At 39.2% G+C, this 17,743-nt stretch overlaps 1 protein-coding gene across 1 annotated transcript in view; it reads right to left on the minus strand.

The window, feature by feature from the left end:
- The window catches only part of ca10a (carbonic anhydrase Xa), a 240,460-nt gene that overhangs the window by 31,127 nt on the left and 191,590 nt on the right, over positions 1-17,743 (minus strand). The window contains exon 4 of the mRNA XM_055057653.1: positions 443-628. Within this exon, the coding sequence (XP_054913628.1) occupies positions 443-628 (186 nt within the window). The remainder of the gene's footprint in view (positions 1-442; positions 629-17,743) is intronic.

A 17,743-nucleotide genomic window follows, 5' to 3' on the forward strand; every position in this document is an offset into this window, starting at 1 on the left:
GATTTTTAGAACGTTTGCAGTGGTTGTGCAGCTCTACAAGCACCATACTGCAGTGTAGGGTGAAGTTTGACATGTTTTTTAAAAAAATAAACCTTCATTCTACTTCTAACGCAACAACTTTAAGAAGAAAATGTTTACCTAATGCCTAGCTTATTTACTTGCTTAGTGACCATAATGTTGTGCCCTATATAGTACATTGTTCATTCTTGTGTGGTGGCTTTATGACCAACTTTTTATTCAAATTTAAAGCTGCTATCCACTGATGCCAAATATATATATTTAATATAAACATTTTTTAGTGGGTCTGACTTGATTTTTCTGGAGTATTCTCGCCAATCACTGCTTGACACAGTTTCTTGTGTGAGTAGCAGAACTCGTTTGAAATGACTCATCATTTCCCATGTCTGTTCAGTAGTCAACATTCTTGAATCCACACACACACCTCTCCAGAGAAAGCCTGTCCGTTCAGCAGGTGTTCGGAGCCCTGGCCGTCCTCGCTGCCAAAGTGAAGTCGTATCTCCTCCAGACGATGGCTGTACGTCATCGGGCCCCCGGAGATGTTAACCAGATGCTCCTTGTCCAGTCGCAGAGAGACGTGGCGGCCCGTGTTGTACATGGTCCCTCCCACCTGCGGCGAAACAAATTCGGGGAACACGGATTACAAGGCTGGAACAACATTCTGTTTTAATAATGCCCACAGTACGAGTAAATTGAAACGTCAAAATAAAAATGAGGGCGTTCATACTTTCTGTGGCGCGTTTCAGAGTTGTGCGACTTTCTTCTGGATAAAGCAAAACCTAGACACAATTTAGCTTTCAAATACAATTTGATTTAATCCAATTTGCAAATGAATGATGTTGTGCAAAACAGAGAGGACATGATAATAGAACAGTTTTATGATATCGCGTCAGGACTGGTAGCAGCAGAACCGTAGAAGACTCTTTAAAGATCAACACTTGCAGCTTCTCCATCTAACATCAAAACTAAATTAATTTTATAAATATTTCCTGCCTAAGCTTCACCTGAAGGCATTCAGTAAATGGAAACGTGTTGCCATGAAGCTCGTTTCTCATATTAAATGAAAAATAAATTATTGCATTTGTTTGATGTAACATTGTCACTTTATTGTATGTCAGTATAAAAAGAAATCGTCATAGTTAAAAACAGAAATGAGGCCTTGAAAACATCAGTATGTGTAATACATTTATACAACGTGTTTCACTTACTGAATTAAGTTACTGAAATAAATAAACTTTTCAACAATGTTCAAATTTTTTTGAATATGTCCATATCGCTGGGTGATACACCTGTTTTTTTTAAGAAATATGGTGTGGTGATGTCTGCTTTCCAGTTCTTTTGGTTGACTTTCTCATATCTGAAAATCAAGAATGCAAAACCACATTGATGTTCAGGTGAGGAACGACAACTTGGTATTTCCTTCCTTTAAAACCAAGCTTCATATGGCCCGCATTGGGCTGTGGGTAGAAATGTGGATTACTGAGTGAAATGTCGCGCTTCAAATGAGAATAAACAGGTGGGCAGAACCAAGCAGCTTGAGCTGGTGGAGTTAACAAATAGATGGATGGCGGTTTTCAATGTCAAAAAACTCGGCAGCGAAATTTTAAGGTGCATCCAAACTAAAAGCTCACTAAAATATTTTTAGAGATGAAATTCTCCTTCCTAAATGATGTAAAACATTTTCTTACTGACCACTTTAACAGAGAGGCAAATCTTACTCTGCTTGTCCAAACACTGCAGAAACAAAAAATCTTACCCGCTGTTTTTGGTCCAGTTTCTAGTGCAAATATCTTAGCAAATGTGAAATAAGCTGAAACTAACTTACAGGTAACTTTTAGCAAGATTTCCAGGTCAATAATTTCCTAATATTGATGACAAAGTACTGGTTCCACTGGCAGATTTAATTTATAAAAAGTCAATTTTCTCATGTTTTAAGTAATTTTTTTTTTTTACCAAAAGTTTTATTTCATCAATATTAAGGTCTTATTTACCTTAATACAAGCCTCTACATTTTGCTAAAAAGTTATGTTTTAGTTACTTGCTCTTATTTTAAGTGTAATAAAGTATTTGCAGTAGAAACTAGAACAAAAAATACTTTGCAAGGTTTTGTGTTTTTGCCGAGTGGAGATAATGTGTCGCCTATGTGACCTTTTTGTGAACTTTTCTCACTTCATTTTGCACCTTCAGAGACATACAGGAGCGGTACCAAGCTTTTAGCTTCTGAACTAGTAAATAAGAAAAAAAAAACAGTCCCAATCAATACATCACAAGCGATATTCATCAGTACAGTACGTGTTTTTATTTATTCATAATCATCGGCAGGTTCGGGGTTGGCATTGCTATTCAAGCCACAGCTTTGGGTGGACTTCCAATGCCCTTATCTGCCTCCTTCCATCCTTTTGCTTTTTCTCCCCCTCTGTTCCTTCTCTCCTTGTGCTGCTGCCTTTCAAAAATGATCCCTCCTTCCCTTCTTTAAAGTCCTGGAGAAAGAAGTCTGCCCACACTTTGTAAATATTTTATAGATGCTGTGAAAAATCAATGGTCTGAAAGGATGAAGTGAGAGTAAGAGGGAGTGATGCAAAGAGAGATAAGTGCCGCGCGCAGGAGGAGAAAGGTGCGCCGAGTTTAGTGCCCGACGAGGGAGACGCAAGCAGAGGCAGAGAAGACTGAGCCTTTTCATGTTCCCCGATGAATTAAAAGAAGCGAGGTGAGACCTCTGAAAAGACCAAGAAAATCTAATCTGTCTCTCTCAAAGCCTGCTTTCTCTTTTTCTCTCTCTTTTTGTTTTTTTTTCTTCCTTTGAGGCCATTATTCATCAGGCAGAGGAAGTGGTTAGTGTTTTTGTTTTCCAAATCCTCGGAGACGAAATGTCGAGCAGGCTAGAAATTGAAGGACTCCAGAAGACAAGGCATTAATATTCCACTATGAAACTCCAAGTGAGTTACATAACATCCGATTGTCAAAGCCCTGATTTGCCGCCACGGTGATTCGATGCTGACAAAAAAAAAGAAAAAAAAAGCTAATTTAGAATGCATAATTACAGCAAGTTGTTTTTTTTTGTTGTTATTGTTGCAGGAATGATGAATAAATACAACTCAATGTTTTGACATCTTATCTTTCTGCAGCGGTTTGCATTCAACATCATCCGTCTGGTTTTGTAGAGCCAGTGAGGGACAGCTTTTACTGTGGGCATCCAACCAAGGAAATGGTGCATGCAAATAGTTTCTGAACACAATTCAGCATTTACTAACTGGTAAACACAGATTAACTAGCAGCAAGCTAGCTTTATTGCCCCTCTGTTGCCCTGTGATCTTCGACATCCAGCTGGATGATCCACCAGAGAACTGGGAGGTCCAGGGAAGAGTAAGCGGTCTCTAGATCACTCAATGGAGTGATCTTTTTTTTTTTTTTGTAAGCTAATAGCATGTTTGGGATCTACTCAGTGGCCCACACTGTCCATCTTGTTAGCCATGCTTGCCAGTGTGGGTCTGTTGTCCACCATGCTTGTTTTTCAACAGTGTTTCAGGCACTTGGTTATGGTGTGCTGCATACCACTTTGCCAATAAGCATCTCTTCTGCGACAGTCTGAAAAAAACAATAGTGAAAAAAACAATATTACTCTGTGTGGAAAGGCCATCGCTCGTCTTTAGTGTATTCGCGACTTTAATCCATGGAGAGGTATGTGAAGACCTTAAGGTGAGCTGAGCTCACCAAACTTAGGCTAAATCAAAAGCAAAAAGTGGTAGAATGTTGATGGTGTCATTAATTAAAACAACAAAAGAATCCCAAAGTGATCAGTCAAATGTGTCCAGTCAAATAGACACAAATAGACACAATGACCATTATTTTAGGAAACCAAAAATAATGGTAATTTTTACATATAAATTATTGGATGTTCAGGTGTCTGTCAAATACTGTAATGAATTTAATTCAATTTATATATACTGTATATATATATATATAAAATATATATTATATTATATATATATATATATATTATATATATATATATATATATATAAATTCCCTTCTCACCACCGCGGGTGTTCTTATCCTCTGAGCTCGGTCCTCTACCAGAGGCCTGGGAGCTTGAGGGTCCTGCAGTATCTTGGCTGTGCCAAGGACTGCACATTTCTGGACTGAGATGTCTGATGTTGTTCCTGGGATCTGTTGTAGCCACTGCTCCAGTTTGGGGGTTACTGCCCCGAGGGCCCCGATGACCACAGGCACCACTGTGGTCTTCACCTTCCAGGCCCTCTCCAGTTCTTCCCTGAGGCCCTGGTATTTCTCTAGTTTCTCGTGCTCCTTTTTCCTGATGTTGCAATCGCTTTGTATTGCTACATCTACCACAACGGCTTCCTCTGATTTTTATCCACTACGACAATGTCTGGTTGGTTCGCCATTACCATTTTGTCTGTCTGGATCTGGAAGTCCCACAGGATCTTAGCTCTGGCGTTCTCCACCACCTTTGGGGGTGTTTCCCACTTTGATCTCGGGTTTCCAGTCCATATTCTGCACAGATGTTTCTGTACACTATGCCTGCCACGTGGTTATGTCGTTCAATGTACGCTTTCCCTGCCAGTATCTTGCACCCTGCTGTGATGTGCTGGACTGTCTCAGGGGCCTCCTTGCACAACCTACACCTTGGGTCTTGTCTGGTGTGGTAGATCTGGGCCTCTATTGCTCTGGTGTTTAGGGCTTGTTCCTGGGCGACCAGGATGAGGGCCTCTGTGCTGTCCTTGAGTCCAGCTTTTTCCAGCCATTGGTAGGATTTACTGATATCAGCCACTTGGGTTATTTGCTGGTGGTACATCCCATGTAGGGGTTTGTCCTCCCATGATGGTATCTCTGGCACCTCAACCTCCGTTCCCTGTTGTCTGAGACATTCACTGAGCACATTGTCTGTTGAGGCTTTGTCCCTGATGTATTTATGGATCTTAGTTGTTTCGTCCTGGACAGTGGTTCTCACACTCACTAGTCCTCTGCCTCCGTCCTTGCGGCTATGTATATATATATATATATATATATATATATATATATATATATCACTCTACGGTTGTGATATATATTTTTATTTTTCTTCTGGATGGATGAAAACTGCATTTCATTGTTGTGACGTGCAATGACAAGTTTTGTAGAAGGTGATGGAAGGAAAGTTCTCATGCTGCGGACTGTGTTGTGTTATTATATGTCATGAAGTTACACAGGAGAGCTGAAAACTTTATAGTTTCTGGGCTGCCTGGAAAGTCTGCGCTAATTAGAGAAAAGAAGAACTGAATTTTGGCAACTTGGTTTTTATATATAAATATATATATATATAAAAAGATAAGTGCTAAATACAGTAGCCAACAAACACAGGGATTTACCATCAAGCGCTATAGAACCACACAAGATACATACCAGAGCAGCTCATTCACGAAAACGAACAAGGACTTAACTATCATATATTGTTTTCAGTAATCCTCAAAACATACCACCAAACGATGCAGCTTAATTATATGCCAACCCCACCCAACAATGACCATTGGTGGACTGGAGATAATTACGCTGTATAAACATCAGCACAGAGACAATTAAGTTTTAAGGCAGCAATGTAAAATGAGAAACAACTTACTCTTCTAACTTACTCCACGACTAACCATCACAGGAATGTAAAGCAGGGAAACATACATCAGAGATGTGATCTGGTGTCGATGGGGAAATGATTTTCCCAGCTTGCATGTTGTTGAGTCGGAGAGGCTCTGTTTGGCAGGACAGCTAACAAATGGGAAAGAGTGTTCAACAATACAAAAGCACAGAGAGTAAATGCATTTAGTGTATAACAGAGAAACTGACATGTGGAACGGCTGCAACAAGAGTGCGTTTCAGGGGGGGGGGGGAAAGCTGCACTTTTTCCTAATTGGCCGCCCACACCTCCCAGGGATCAATAATCTCCTGGAACGGTACGGCTACCTATAGCTGCCAACGTTACGGGGGCGACTCTGCTGCTCCGAGGAGAACTTCCCTCCTGCAGCTTCGTATGGGAGGCAATCTTGGGTATGTAAATGATTATTTGGTGATTGAAGATGCAAACAAAACTCCACTGGAGCACAAAAGCAATTTCAGAAGAGAGATTGAACTCATAAAATTCCCCTACAATTAAAGTGAAATTTAAAGCGTCACTGTTGGGGGTAAAAGATCACATTTGACTATATTTAGCCAGCTGGGTGCAGCCATGCTTGGTGAATTAATGGATATGACTTGACTTGAACTTTGTTTAGCCACGTTTTTTTCTTTTTTGTATGATTGTTTTTTTTTTTTTGCCCACAAACGCAATTATTAGTCACAGCAGATACGCTGGAACGGTCGCAAGCGAAGCAAAAGTACTACATCTCAATCAGCCTGGTCCTTATTTGGAGTCTCAGCACTCATGTTAGCAGTAACCTAATTATTTTGCAGCAGTTTCATGTTGTGAATATTTTCCCATTGTGTGCTGAATGTATTGGTGAAAATCACTGGCTCTTGTGCTCTGTTCATCAAATACAAATCCAGCCTGTCAGACAAACACAGATCCGTGTGCTGCTTGCACACCGGCATCTGAATCACACGCTTGCATGACAATCGACAAAAACAGCTCTCCAACTCATGTCCCGGCATTACACCGCCACTCTGATTATACCGTTTTTATGCTAATGACTCGCAAACAACGTTAGGGAATGCTCCACTGTGCTCTTTGCACTGTCTTTTGTTGAGAATATTGCAATAATCAGCGCATTATTTAAATTCTAGCAATTGCACGCCTGAAACCGAGGCTCGCCTGTCTCCACGGCGAGCGAAAACCTCCATTATTGTCCGAAAACTGTTGCAAAAATTGGCAGTGGCAACTTTTTTAATTGCGTGACGACAGAAAGACGGTGTAGTTTGTATTTCATAAATTCTGTATACAATGTGTGTCGACCTTATTTATACTGCGGAGAACCAGTCATACATCATAGATGTACCTGTGGGTTTCAGTGCTGCTGTATCTGGATTCAGCACCTTTTCTGCACTTATTTATCTCCTTGCATTTGCCTCATGAATTCATTTAATAAATATCTGAGTGTATGAATAATACATTCGACATAAAGATACGGTGATACCAGATTACAACAAACAAGCAACCAAAAAGTTGCTAATTTGTGGTTTTCTAAATGTCAATTGTTACAAAGACACAGTAATACAAAAAGACAAGTATTTTTTTTTTTTACACAAATTGCCGACTTCTCTTTGTTTTGCTTTAATGAGGACGCTTGTGTCGACACCTCTGTGTGCTTTAGCATTTAAAAAGGACATTGTTTCAAACTCGATTTTTGTTAACGTCCAAGGTTTATGTTTTCCAAGTTATTTTATTGTCATTGTTTCGTTTCGTGTGCTGATGCAACGACAAAGGAAACACAAACTGTGCTTCCTCCATCAACAACAATGCAAGAGGAGACCAAGAAAGGCTACAGAAAAAGGTTTTAATTCTCATATTTTTTTAGGTTAGCAATAGCTTTATATAATGTACCTAATTTTGTTTGTTATGGAATGCCTTAAGAGGGAATACATCCTCCTTCACTTTTTCCACATTTTGCTAAGTTGTGGATTTATTCTAAAACCATTTTTCTTTACATATGCTTTTAGATTTTGCAAATGTAGTAAGTTGCAAATTTAAATTATAGCTATGTAAGCACTTTCAGCCAAGGTTTTAATATTTTGCATAAGGACTTTTGTCAGCTGGCGGCTGTCATCTAAATCTAATTAATTTGTTAGAAGAAAGAAGGACATTTTTGGCATTAAACAAACACAACATTCCAGTGAAGAGGACCTCATAACAGTTGTGAAGGATACACAGGGAAGTGTGTATCCACACCAACCCTGCAACATGTGAAAATGCGATTGCCTCCCATATTGAGTCATGAAATTATTGTGATTAACCTTGTCTTTGTGGTATAATTTCATGAATGGATGGTTGGCTGGCTGGAAGGATGGATGACCTGTCTTTAAAAAGCTGCAATTCTCTCTCATCTCTAAACTGGGCATCACATTTTTGGCTTAAAAGAAAAAAAAAAGAAAAAAAAGGAGTCTCTCAAAGGTATCTAAAAAATTGATATCACAGATCCACTCTCTCTCTTTCTCTCTCTCTCTCTCCGTATGCCAAAGTCTATAACCACAATCTCCTTAGCAGACTGCATGCATTATACATAACTTCCTGTACAGTCTAGTCTAGCCTGTAATGACCTTATCCTATCAGTCGTTATGCAGTCTGCAGGAATGCAAACATAAAAGTCACCCACGTCTAAATCATAAAAAAGGGACTTCCTGCGAAGGCTTTATGACACAGAAATATTACATATTCAGTGACAGAAATGCTCTGGAAACCTGTGGTTTCAGAGGTCGGCTCATGTCCCAAACCTAACAGTTCTATATTTTTTTCTTTCTCTAGCTGATAATTAAAACTTTATTGCATGCTGGTATTTTCTTTTCCCCCATTGAGCTCTTACAACTGAATGAGAACACCGAGCGAGTTTCCAAGAACTTTGAACCACTTGGGTTCACATTTAGATTGGCTCGAAATCATTTAGCCGCTGTAAATTACAACTCATTAAAACAAAACAAACAACAAAAAAACCCAGAGTAAACACAACAAGCCAAAAATAACATTTGAATTTTAGGTTCAGTGACTAAATTGGTAAACACTTATTAACCACATCACAGAACAGGTTAACTAATCTCAGCATAACATTTAGGCCCTTTAGCTACTGTCACAATGTTTCTCATCTTGTCATAATGGTTGGCAAATCTTAAAAAAGGTGTTTGATGTGCCTAAGAAAAGGAGAAAATGGGGCACATATCAGTCTCTCTTGCATCTCCGTGGCAGGTGTCACAATGCAGTGTTGCACATGAATGTAGTTAAAGTTCTGTTGCTTTTTTGAGGTACTTTGAACTGAACAGCACCATTTTATTACATGCTAAAAAGTTTATGTAACTCTCCTCGACATTTTAACATTCCTCTAATTGGCGGTGAATCCAAGTTATACATGATGTTTCGTTATGGTTAGACTTGGGATGTTTCCTGTAAAAATAGGTGCAAAAATGGATGGTGTGTGTGTGTGTCTGTGTTTAAGCATTTCTCACCTCGTAAGGTCATTTTTTTTCTATCAAATAGTACTTTGTGAGGCCCGGGGCCCGGGTCCCAAAAGAAGAAGTGCTGTTTTAGGGTTATAGGTTTTGCTTAGGAATTAAGTTTAGGGTTAGTCACATATTGGCAGTGGTTAGTGTTGTGGTAAGTGTCAGGTTCAGGTCAATGAAATAAAAGTTAATGGATAATGTGTGTGAGCATCAGAGATGCATTTCACCCATTACATACAGACAAAGGTATTTTTGCACCAATTAGGCCTTTGGTTTGCCTTAAATATAACAACATTGCCTAAAGATTCATCAGTACTAATTTGGATCATGCAAATTGATCTGTTACGTGGTGTTTCTGAAGACTTTTACTCACTGTCTGGACGCATGTCAGCTCCGGTAGCAATTGTCTGATATCGCTACTGCTCCACTTAAATGCCTCTGGTCCCTCATGTACTAGCTTCTTCTATAAAGAATTTTTATACAGCAATCTCTGGTGTCCAGTCAGTGCTTAGCCTGGTTTTATAGGGTGCTTTCCTCAGTTAGATGTTTCATAAGTCCTTTTATTTCAAATAATTTTTTTTTGCTTTTGTCGTCCCCTTGTTTCATACCCTTGTGCAAAAACAGGTTTGGCTTTCGCCTTGTTTGCTGTTTTACACAATCTGAGGAAATTTCTCCTCATTGCCGTCCTCCTGACTTTGGCTCTTGCGCTCACAGATCTCACTCCAGGGAGATTCGTGAGCAGACAGAACCAAATTGAAGGCGCTGGTGTTGCTCACGAGTAGACAGGGTTTTGAGCACAAGAAGCGGGATCCTAACAGGGCCAGACGATATTTGCGGCAGAGGCTTTAAATCTGACTGCAGAAACATATTTCCTCGAGGGAACCACTAATTTATTTTGAGTTCAAGAGAGGCGCAACATCCGAGTGTGAAAGTAAATAACTTGCTTTCCATTTTGCGTTGACATTCTAGAAAGATAATTTCCTCCCCGACGCAGCTGCACATCAGTCAATCACAGTTGTAAAAAAAAACAGAGCAATCAACCAATAGCATGTGTTCAAAGCTGCAGTATGTAACATTTATATAAAAAAAGTTATTTTTTACATATTTCTTGAAACTGTCTCTATGTTGTCACAGAGCAATATGAGAGACATAACTGGAAAAGAGATTGATCTCTGAGCTAGTTGTCTACTAACACTAGCGGCTCTCAACTAAAATCAACCAATCAGAGGCAGGAGGAAGGTCTTAATGCCATCAATCTCCTTCATGTACTTCACTGCTCAATGTGCCAATGGCGGAGAAACAACTTACCAGGAACTTACTGTTACATCGGCGGCAATTCTGACTAACCTTAGCATTCAGTACAGATTTCTGTGTACCATACCAAAGAAAGAGAGGGATGAGCAGCATCACACGTAGGGTGATTGACAATGCTAAGACCCTCCTCCTGGCTCTGACTCTTTGTTTTCAAAGATTATCTTTCTCAGATCATTTTTGTCATGAGACAGATCACTGGACGTGTGTCTTAGTTTGTTTCAACAAATATCTATTTCTCTCTTTCATAAAAACCGCCTAAGTTAACAACTGTATGGTTCCAAGCCTCCCAGCTGACACAACAGTTCACATACTGGCACCGGGCAGGATCACAGATCCGCAGACATGTTGCCACCGGCATGTGGTGTGAAGACATCACAGATGTCCGCTGGGCCTGCGGATTGTTTGTATGTCCCGGGGTTCATTAGCGCACATCGCCGGCCGTGTCTCCTGCGGCCGCCAGAAACGCCACACCTCATTTTGCTCAAGCACCCTGAGAGAGCTCCCATCACGTTCCTGCTAAAACCGCGTGCCGGTTCCCCTCCCTTAAACAGATAGTGATGATGATGATGATCAAAGCCCACCACTACATTAGAGGCAATAAGTTGGGTGAACATTAACGAGTCGGCGGAGATGAATCTTGACTTTGTCGAGCGGGCAGGTAGGTACAGCGATAGCCACCGTGCACTGTTAATGAAAAACACCGGGGACATCATCATTGTCTGAGTGTTGCAGATCAATAGGGCGAATTACTCCTTGTTACGAAATGAAGTCCCCCACTAACTGCTACACGTGTTCGGCTATTAGACCGCAGCAGTGCTGCAATTACATGGGACATTTTAAACATAAAAAGCCACCAGAAGAAAACGCGAAAAGATTTCTAAAGACGGGCATTAACTGCACGTGCACATCCGAGTTGACAAATAATAGACCTGATTCAAGCAAAATTGCTGGTCCTCTCATTAATGTATGCGCTTACTGGGGAATGAGAATGGCACGGTGGATGCGAAAGGCAAGGTGAGGTTGCATAGACAGGAAAGAGAAAAAGTGCAACAAAAGAAACACAGCGAGGAATTAGACACAAGCGAGGCTGTGTGGGCTGCAGCTCAGCCAAGTTACAGACTCAAATGTCAGTAAAGCAGTTCCAGTAATGCTACATAATGAGAAAGATTCAGCTCAGATCTGTGACATTAGTGGGAAGATTTTCAGAAGCTGTGCCACGCTCAGTCGGTGGGGAAGAAAAGCACAGCTGCAGCAGTTCAAATCAATTCTGTTAGAAGACAAGGAGCCCGATACTCCGTGATCCTGCTCAGTGTCGCTATATATACACCAGCAATGTTCCAAGTATTGCTCCCTACGATTCGGTTCGGTGACCGAATACAGCAGGCAGTAGTTTGATACCTTTCTTTTGTAGGAAAACAAGCATAAAACTGGGATTAGTTTGTAGAAAACGAGGCACAATACAAAAAATAAAACAACAAAAAAGTCCTGTCACTGGTTGAAGTGTGTAGAAGTGCTGCAGTTGATACTGTAAAAAGGGAGAGCATCTATATTAGGTATACCTGTTAGACTGCAAAAATAAATATATATATAAAACTTCCCAGAAAAGGCAACACCTGTTATGACACGATGGCTTGCTGTTTCTCACATCTGTCTTTACTTGTGGAATCAGAAATAAATGTGGGCATTTAACCTGGTGACTTTGACAAGAGACTGAGAAAACTCCAAAAGGTCTCTTCCTGAGATTGGCAGTAGGGAAAGAAATGTGATATTTAACGACATTTTTCCAGGGCCTCTCTTCTTAAAACATTGTGACAATGTTTGTGAGGAAGAAAACCGACACGAATCCTTTTTTCTGGTAGTTCTGGTCTGGATTACCCGGCTGTGTAGATGAACATTGCTAAGGAGGAAAATACATCAATAATGATCACATAGAATCAATATTTGATGCCTATAAGTTAGTATGGTCATTTCCAATCCATTTTAAAATGATCATCCAACAATCAGCCAAGTGAAAAACATCTAGGAGAGTTGACTAGGGTCCAAGCAGTGAACCACCAATAAATTCAATTGACAGATCATGTCACTTATAACTAAGTTACCCCTTTAGGGTAACTTAGTTACTTTCCAAATCATGTCATTAGTAATCTATCTAAGTTACTTTTTCAAGAAATAATCAGTAATTGTTACTTTCTCAAAGTAACAATGCCATCACTGCTTATAACAAGACATTTTACCATGTCAGTTCATTTATCTGACAATGGAACTGCAATTTTTTCCATCAGTATTAAGGAACTATTTACTTAAAGCAAGTGTATATTTGTTGCTGAAAAGTTTCTTTTAAGTTAGTTTCTCTTATTCCTAGAAGCCAGACCAAAAACACTTTGTGAGACTTTATGTTTTTCCAGTGTGGTCCTGACCTCAGGTCAGCATGCGATTTCAAATTGTGTGAAGTCTGAAGTCTGAAGTCCTCCCCGAACATATTCTTTTATGGCAAGACAAGTGTTGTTTTTATCAAATTCAAAATTGCGCCATGAAATCAATGAGTAATAAAAAGATTCATTTGATCTGCTTTGATTTTTAGATTTTTATTTTCATTTAAGTTTTTACGGTAGAAGATTCTTGAAGAACAGCGAAGCGCGGCCTGTATCGACTCCTCTTGTGTACCGGTGTGCAATCAGAGCACATGTCCGTGCTCCTCTTATCTGAGATTCTTTGAACCGTCGTAATAGGCTGTTAAACTCAGTAGGTGGAGAGAGACGCAATTAATTAGATCCGGTAAGGCATTAAGAAACCAATCAACCTTCTGTACCCCTGGGAGCTCATTTATAAAAATGTACTTAGATTTCATTTTTAACCTTGTAAAAGGCTTAATGCACACTAATGCACATCGGGTAGCGCTCATACCTGCACGTTAAATAATAAGGTTGTAATTCTGTTTCTCTACTACTTTTAGAGTTTGCGATTTTGACATCAGTTAAGTCTGAGCGTTTAACATTCGATATATAATTAACAGAACATGTGCAGGAAGCCATAAGTAAGTTCTGTAATTATGTAGCGATTTACATGATCACCGCTCAGCTCCTATTGGCAGTGTGAAGGTTGTGGGAGGCAAGGACAAGCGTAAAGATCAAACCAAGATTGAAAAGAAAGTAAAAAAAAAAGATTTCGGGTTGTAATGAATGATACATGTTCAAAAGATCAGATTTAAGCTTCCGGTGATTGTAACACAGGACTCAGTTGTTGTCCTAATCAAAGTAGGACAAAAAAGACTGAAAACTGAATTTTCTAACATTGGGAAGAGGAAATGAACAGATGTTTTTTTTTCTACTTCCTGTAGAGTTTCAGTGTGTCCTCAATTGGCTTTCATGGATATATGTTGCTTATTTGTCAACTTACTCAGTGTTACATATTCACTTGCTGATCATGTGGAACTAGTCCTGGTAATGAAAACGCCACATTCATTAAGAGGAGACCATCTGGGGAGCTGCTTGATGTAATTGGCTGTTCTGAAGGCTGCATTACTGCAAAAAAACACCCTCTCACCTTTGTTTCTATATTTGAGGTCAAATTTAATAGAGTGAGCTTCGCGCTTCTCTTTTACATTAACTGACAAAAGAAAAGAAAAAAAAAGAAGAATTTTTATCTCATCTGCTAATGTTTATCAGTCTGCAGAGAAATGCCAGCTATTTACTGGAACAGCCTCCGTCGGCCATGGCTGGCGATTGGCTGGTTGGTCACAAACGCAACAAGCTGATCGTTTTCCCATCATTTACCCATTTGAATGCACCATGCTACACGCTTCAAGGGCGCACCAGCAAGAACGATGACAACTCTCTTTGGTGGTGTTACTGAGGAAAGATGACTCAGTGTTAACTTCATTTTAGTGTCCTCAGTGATGTTTGGAAGGATGTAAGGTGAAGCACGGAGACACTAAGCTGCTTTTTAAAAGGAAACGGCATTTTCTGCAACACACTGACACAAGTCAGAAAGACCTGGCAGAGTGAAACTTTCAGTAAATAAAAAAAAAAGCTAAACTGAGTACAGCAAACTTGTTCAAATTTATCAGTGCGGGCATTTCTACTTGTCTGTCATGGACCATCTTGGTTCTGGAAATGTTTGCAACCTTTCAGAAAACTCTGAATTAATATTCTATTCCACATTCTCCAAAATAAATACGCAGGGCACATAATACATTACATTACAAATACACCTGTTCTGACATGTCAGATAGTCACGTGCTAATCAATGAAATAAGATGCAAAATAGGATTTCAAGGTCAACCCTAAAATTATTTTGTCAGGATTTTACATAATAAGCCTCTTTGTTAGTCATTGATTTCTCACACAGCAGCTTTGCTCTGAATATGAATAAATAAGTAATCATATCAAGAAAGCTAAAACACAATATGGTTTCAGGAGTTTTTCCTATATTTAGTGTCCTGATCTACTAGTGTTTATGTTTTGGTTCTTGTTTGTTCAAAATTGCGTTAATTATTGTCATTTAGGTTTTCATTTCTGAGTGTTTGTAACTATCTTGTTGCTGTTTCCTTAGGGATTCATTTCTTTTGTTTAGTTTTAGTTTATTCTTTGTAGATTTGAATTTATGTTCTCCCATTGGTTCATTGTCTACATCTACAGTAGCTCTTTCCCTCAGTCTACCTGTGTGGTCTTCCTTTACAGCTGCACCAGGTTGCAACTTCCTATTTCTTGTTCAGTAATCACAACCCCCAGTACTTAAACCCTTATGTTTCTGCCATTTCCTGTTGGATTCATTCATTTCATGATCCATTATTATGGCTGACTTTCATTCAGTTTCTATTCTTGTTTGTTATGATCATCATGCTTCATGTCCCATTTAAAACCTGCAAGTTTCTAACTTGTCTGCTCTTTCGCTCTGCAAAGCTCAAAATCATATTTTGTATTTAAAGCAGTATCAGAATTGGCTAAAATTGGCAAATTCACAAATTCAAAGATTGGAAGCTGGTCAAATTTTTTTTTTTGACTGGTTCATCTCTAAATGATTGAGTGATTCAAGCGGTCCGTTTCACCACGATGATTTTTTTTTCTTTTACTTTCAATTCATGTAAATCTTATCAATGTGCCCAAAAATATAACAACAATGTAAATTGTCAGCACAAAAACTGAAGCTGAAAAATTTGCAAAACATTCGTGTCACTCCGAGACCACCATACAAAACTCGACAGTCACTGTATTACTGGAACAACTCTAATTATAGTTGATTTATAGATTTTTAGAATACAACAGGGAGAAGGAAAACTGAACCTCCACCCCTTGTACACATACAAAGAGCGCAGCTGCCAAAAAGACACGAAAACATAAATAAATCCAAATAACAGATGCCTGCTTTTACTAGTTCTCTAAATCGTTAGCTGTAGGGTGGAGGACTGCTTGTGAATACTGATGCAGTATTCGGTTTGGTTCTTTTAATAGGAAAGCCTAACAGCGCCTTTACAAATGAGGAACTTTGCCTCCCCTTCTAATCCCGTAAGCAGATTGTGATCAGGAGAATTTGCTTCTATAGGAGCATCGACTTTAAGAAGAATTGTGCATTAGTAATCCTTAAAGTAGACTCTGCTGTCATGCAAAAGCACATATGTTTTTTTAATAGATGCAGTTATCTGGATGAATCTTTTTATTATCCCCCCTCCAATTCTAATTGTCAGCTTCTAACATCATTGGACGCGTTGCTTTGTGGTGTCTATAAGAGTAATGCTTCCAAAACGAGGAACATTTCTATGAATAATACAGAGCTAAGTTCTGAAGCTGGGCTCACTGAGGCTGTTTGCTAGATTTACTACCTTCTGGATTTTAAATATTCTTTTCAAGCCATGCCTGTTAGGGGGAATATTTGTCAGAGTTTATTCTGAACAGCAGGGTATTTTAATAAAGTGCAATGTTTCTGTTTGCGGTGCCTCCCCTCCCATCTTCCTCTCACAAAGTTAGGAGTCATTTATTTCTTTTGGGCAGTTATTTTGAACCGTGGAGGACTTTTCCCCATAATTACGCTTCGTGCTGACATACGAGACGACAACACACACGTAATTAAAATTTAAATAATTTTCTAAGCTCCTGTTGACCTAGAGTGCTCAATGGGAGTCCGATACCAACACAGATCTCCGGTTTTTTCGTTGTGTCCCGTCTGGATTTGCTCAACTCCAGCTTTTTAATATTCCTCCGGTTTCATAAAACCACCATAGAGTCTAAAATACACGATTTGGCGAATGGATTCACAATTAAGAGTAGAAGATGAGTCGAGGCGGAGAGATTTCAGTCGTGTGGGGAGTTGTCTTTTTTACTTTCATCTAAGCTTCTGCTTTCAGTTAGCGTCAGACTGTTTGTTTTTACGATATGCGGTGATTTTATTTGAAGAAAAATGTTTCATTAGTCATTTTAAAAATGAACATTTTATCTGTTAATTTGCCCATTCTCTGCTACAGCTTACATCTGAACGAAGAGCATCCGTCCACATGTTGACCTAATCAGAATAATTGTAACAACTACTGCATATAGCAAGGTTTGTAAAAAAACAACTTTACTTGGAGAGTTGGAGGTTACTACACAGTTAAATCACATAGAGGCGAGCAAAAAGTTGGTCAGAAAATGTATTTTTTTTGCTGTTCCATTTTTTTCTAAAACTACTTGTCTTAAATTACTTTTATCTTTTGATTGATGCCTGTCTTGATCCACTTCAAAATCAAACTTCCTGACTGAATGAAAGTCATTTCACATCTGCTACCACCACTCGATGAGCAACAATGATTCAACCATCGCTAAAATCTTTTGGAAACATTTTGTTGCTGAAAACACCAATATACTTGAATGTGTGCCTGGAAATGAAACAAAAGAAGTCCGTCACTCATACTATTGCAACCACAGTTGGAAAAGTGACAAGTGGACTGTTTGTTAGAGATCAGACTGCAGGTTGGCAACCTGAGCAGATTCCTCAACAAGCCAAACAGCTAACATCAAGCGGTATTCAGTGAATACTGACACTTTTAGTAAAACTTTGCATTGAAGGTGTTATTATCTTCTGACTGACACTTCAATGACAGCAGTCTTTAACATTCATGAAGACTCCTTCATAACAGGTGTCACGTTTATGACAGTGTCATGCCAGTCTTATTCACACCGCTTCATTTAAAGTTTTACCCATGCAAAAAAGGCCGATATTTTCTCCATGGAGAACTATAAAGTAATGCAAAGTTGAAGCGTTTGTCCTGTATGTTTACTTAAGTCTATGTAGAAATATCAAACCATGGCAT

This window comes from Poeciliopsis prolifica, unplaced genomic scaffold (assembly GCF_027474105.1).
Source record: "Poeciliopsis prolifica strain line A6 unplaced genomic scaffold, Auburn_PproV2 SCAFFOLD048, whole genome shotgun sequence".
NCBI classification, from domain to species: Eukaryota; Metazoa; Chordata; class Actinopteri; order Cyprinodontiformes; family Poeciliidae; genus Poeciliopsis; species Poeciliopsis prolifica.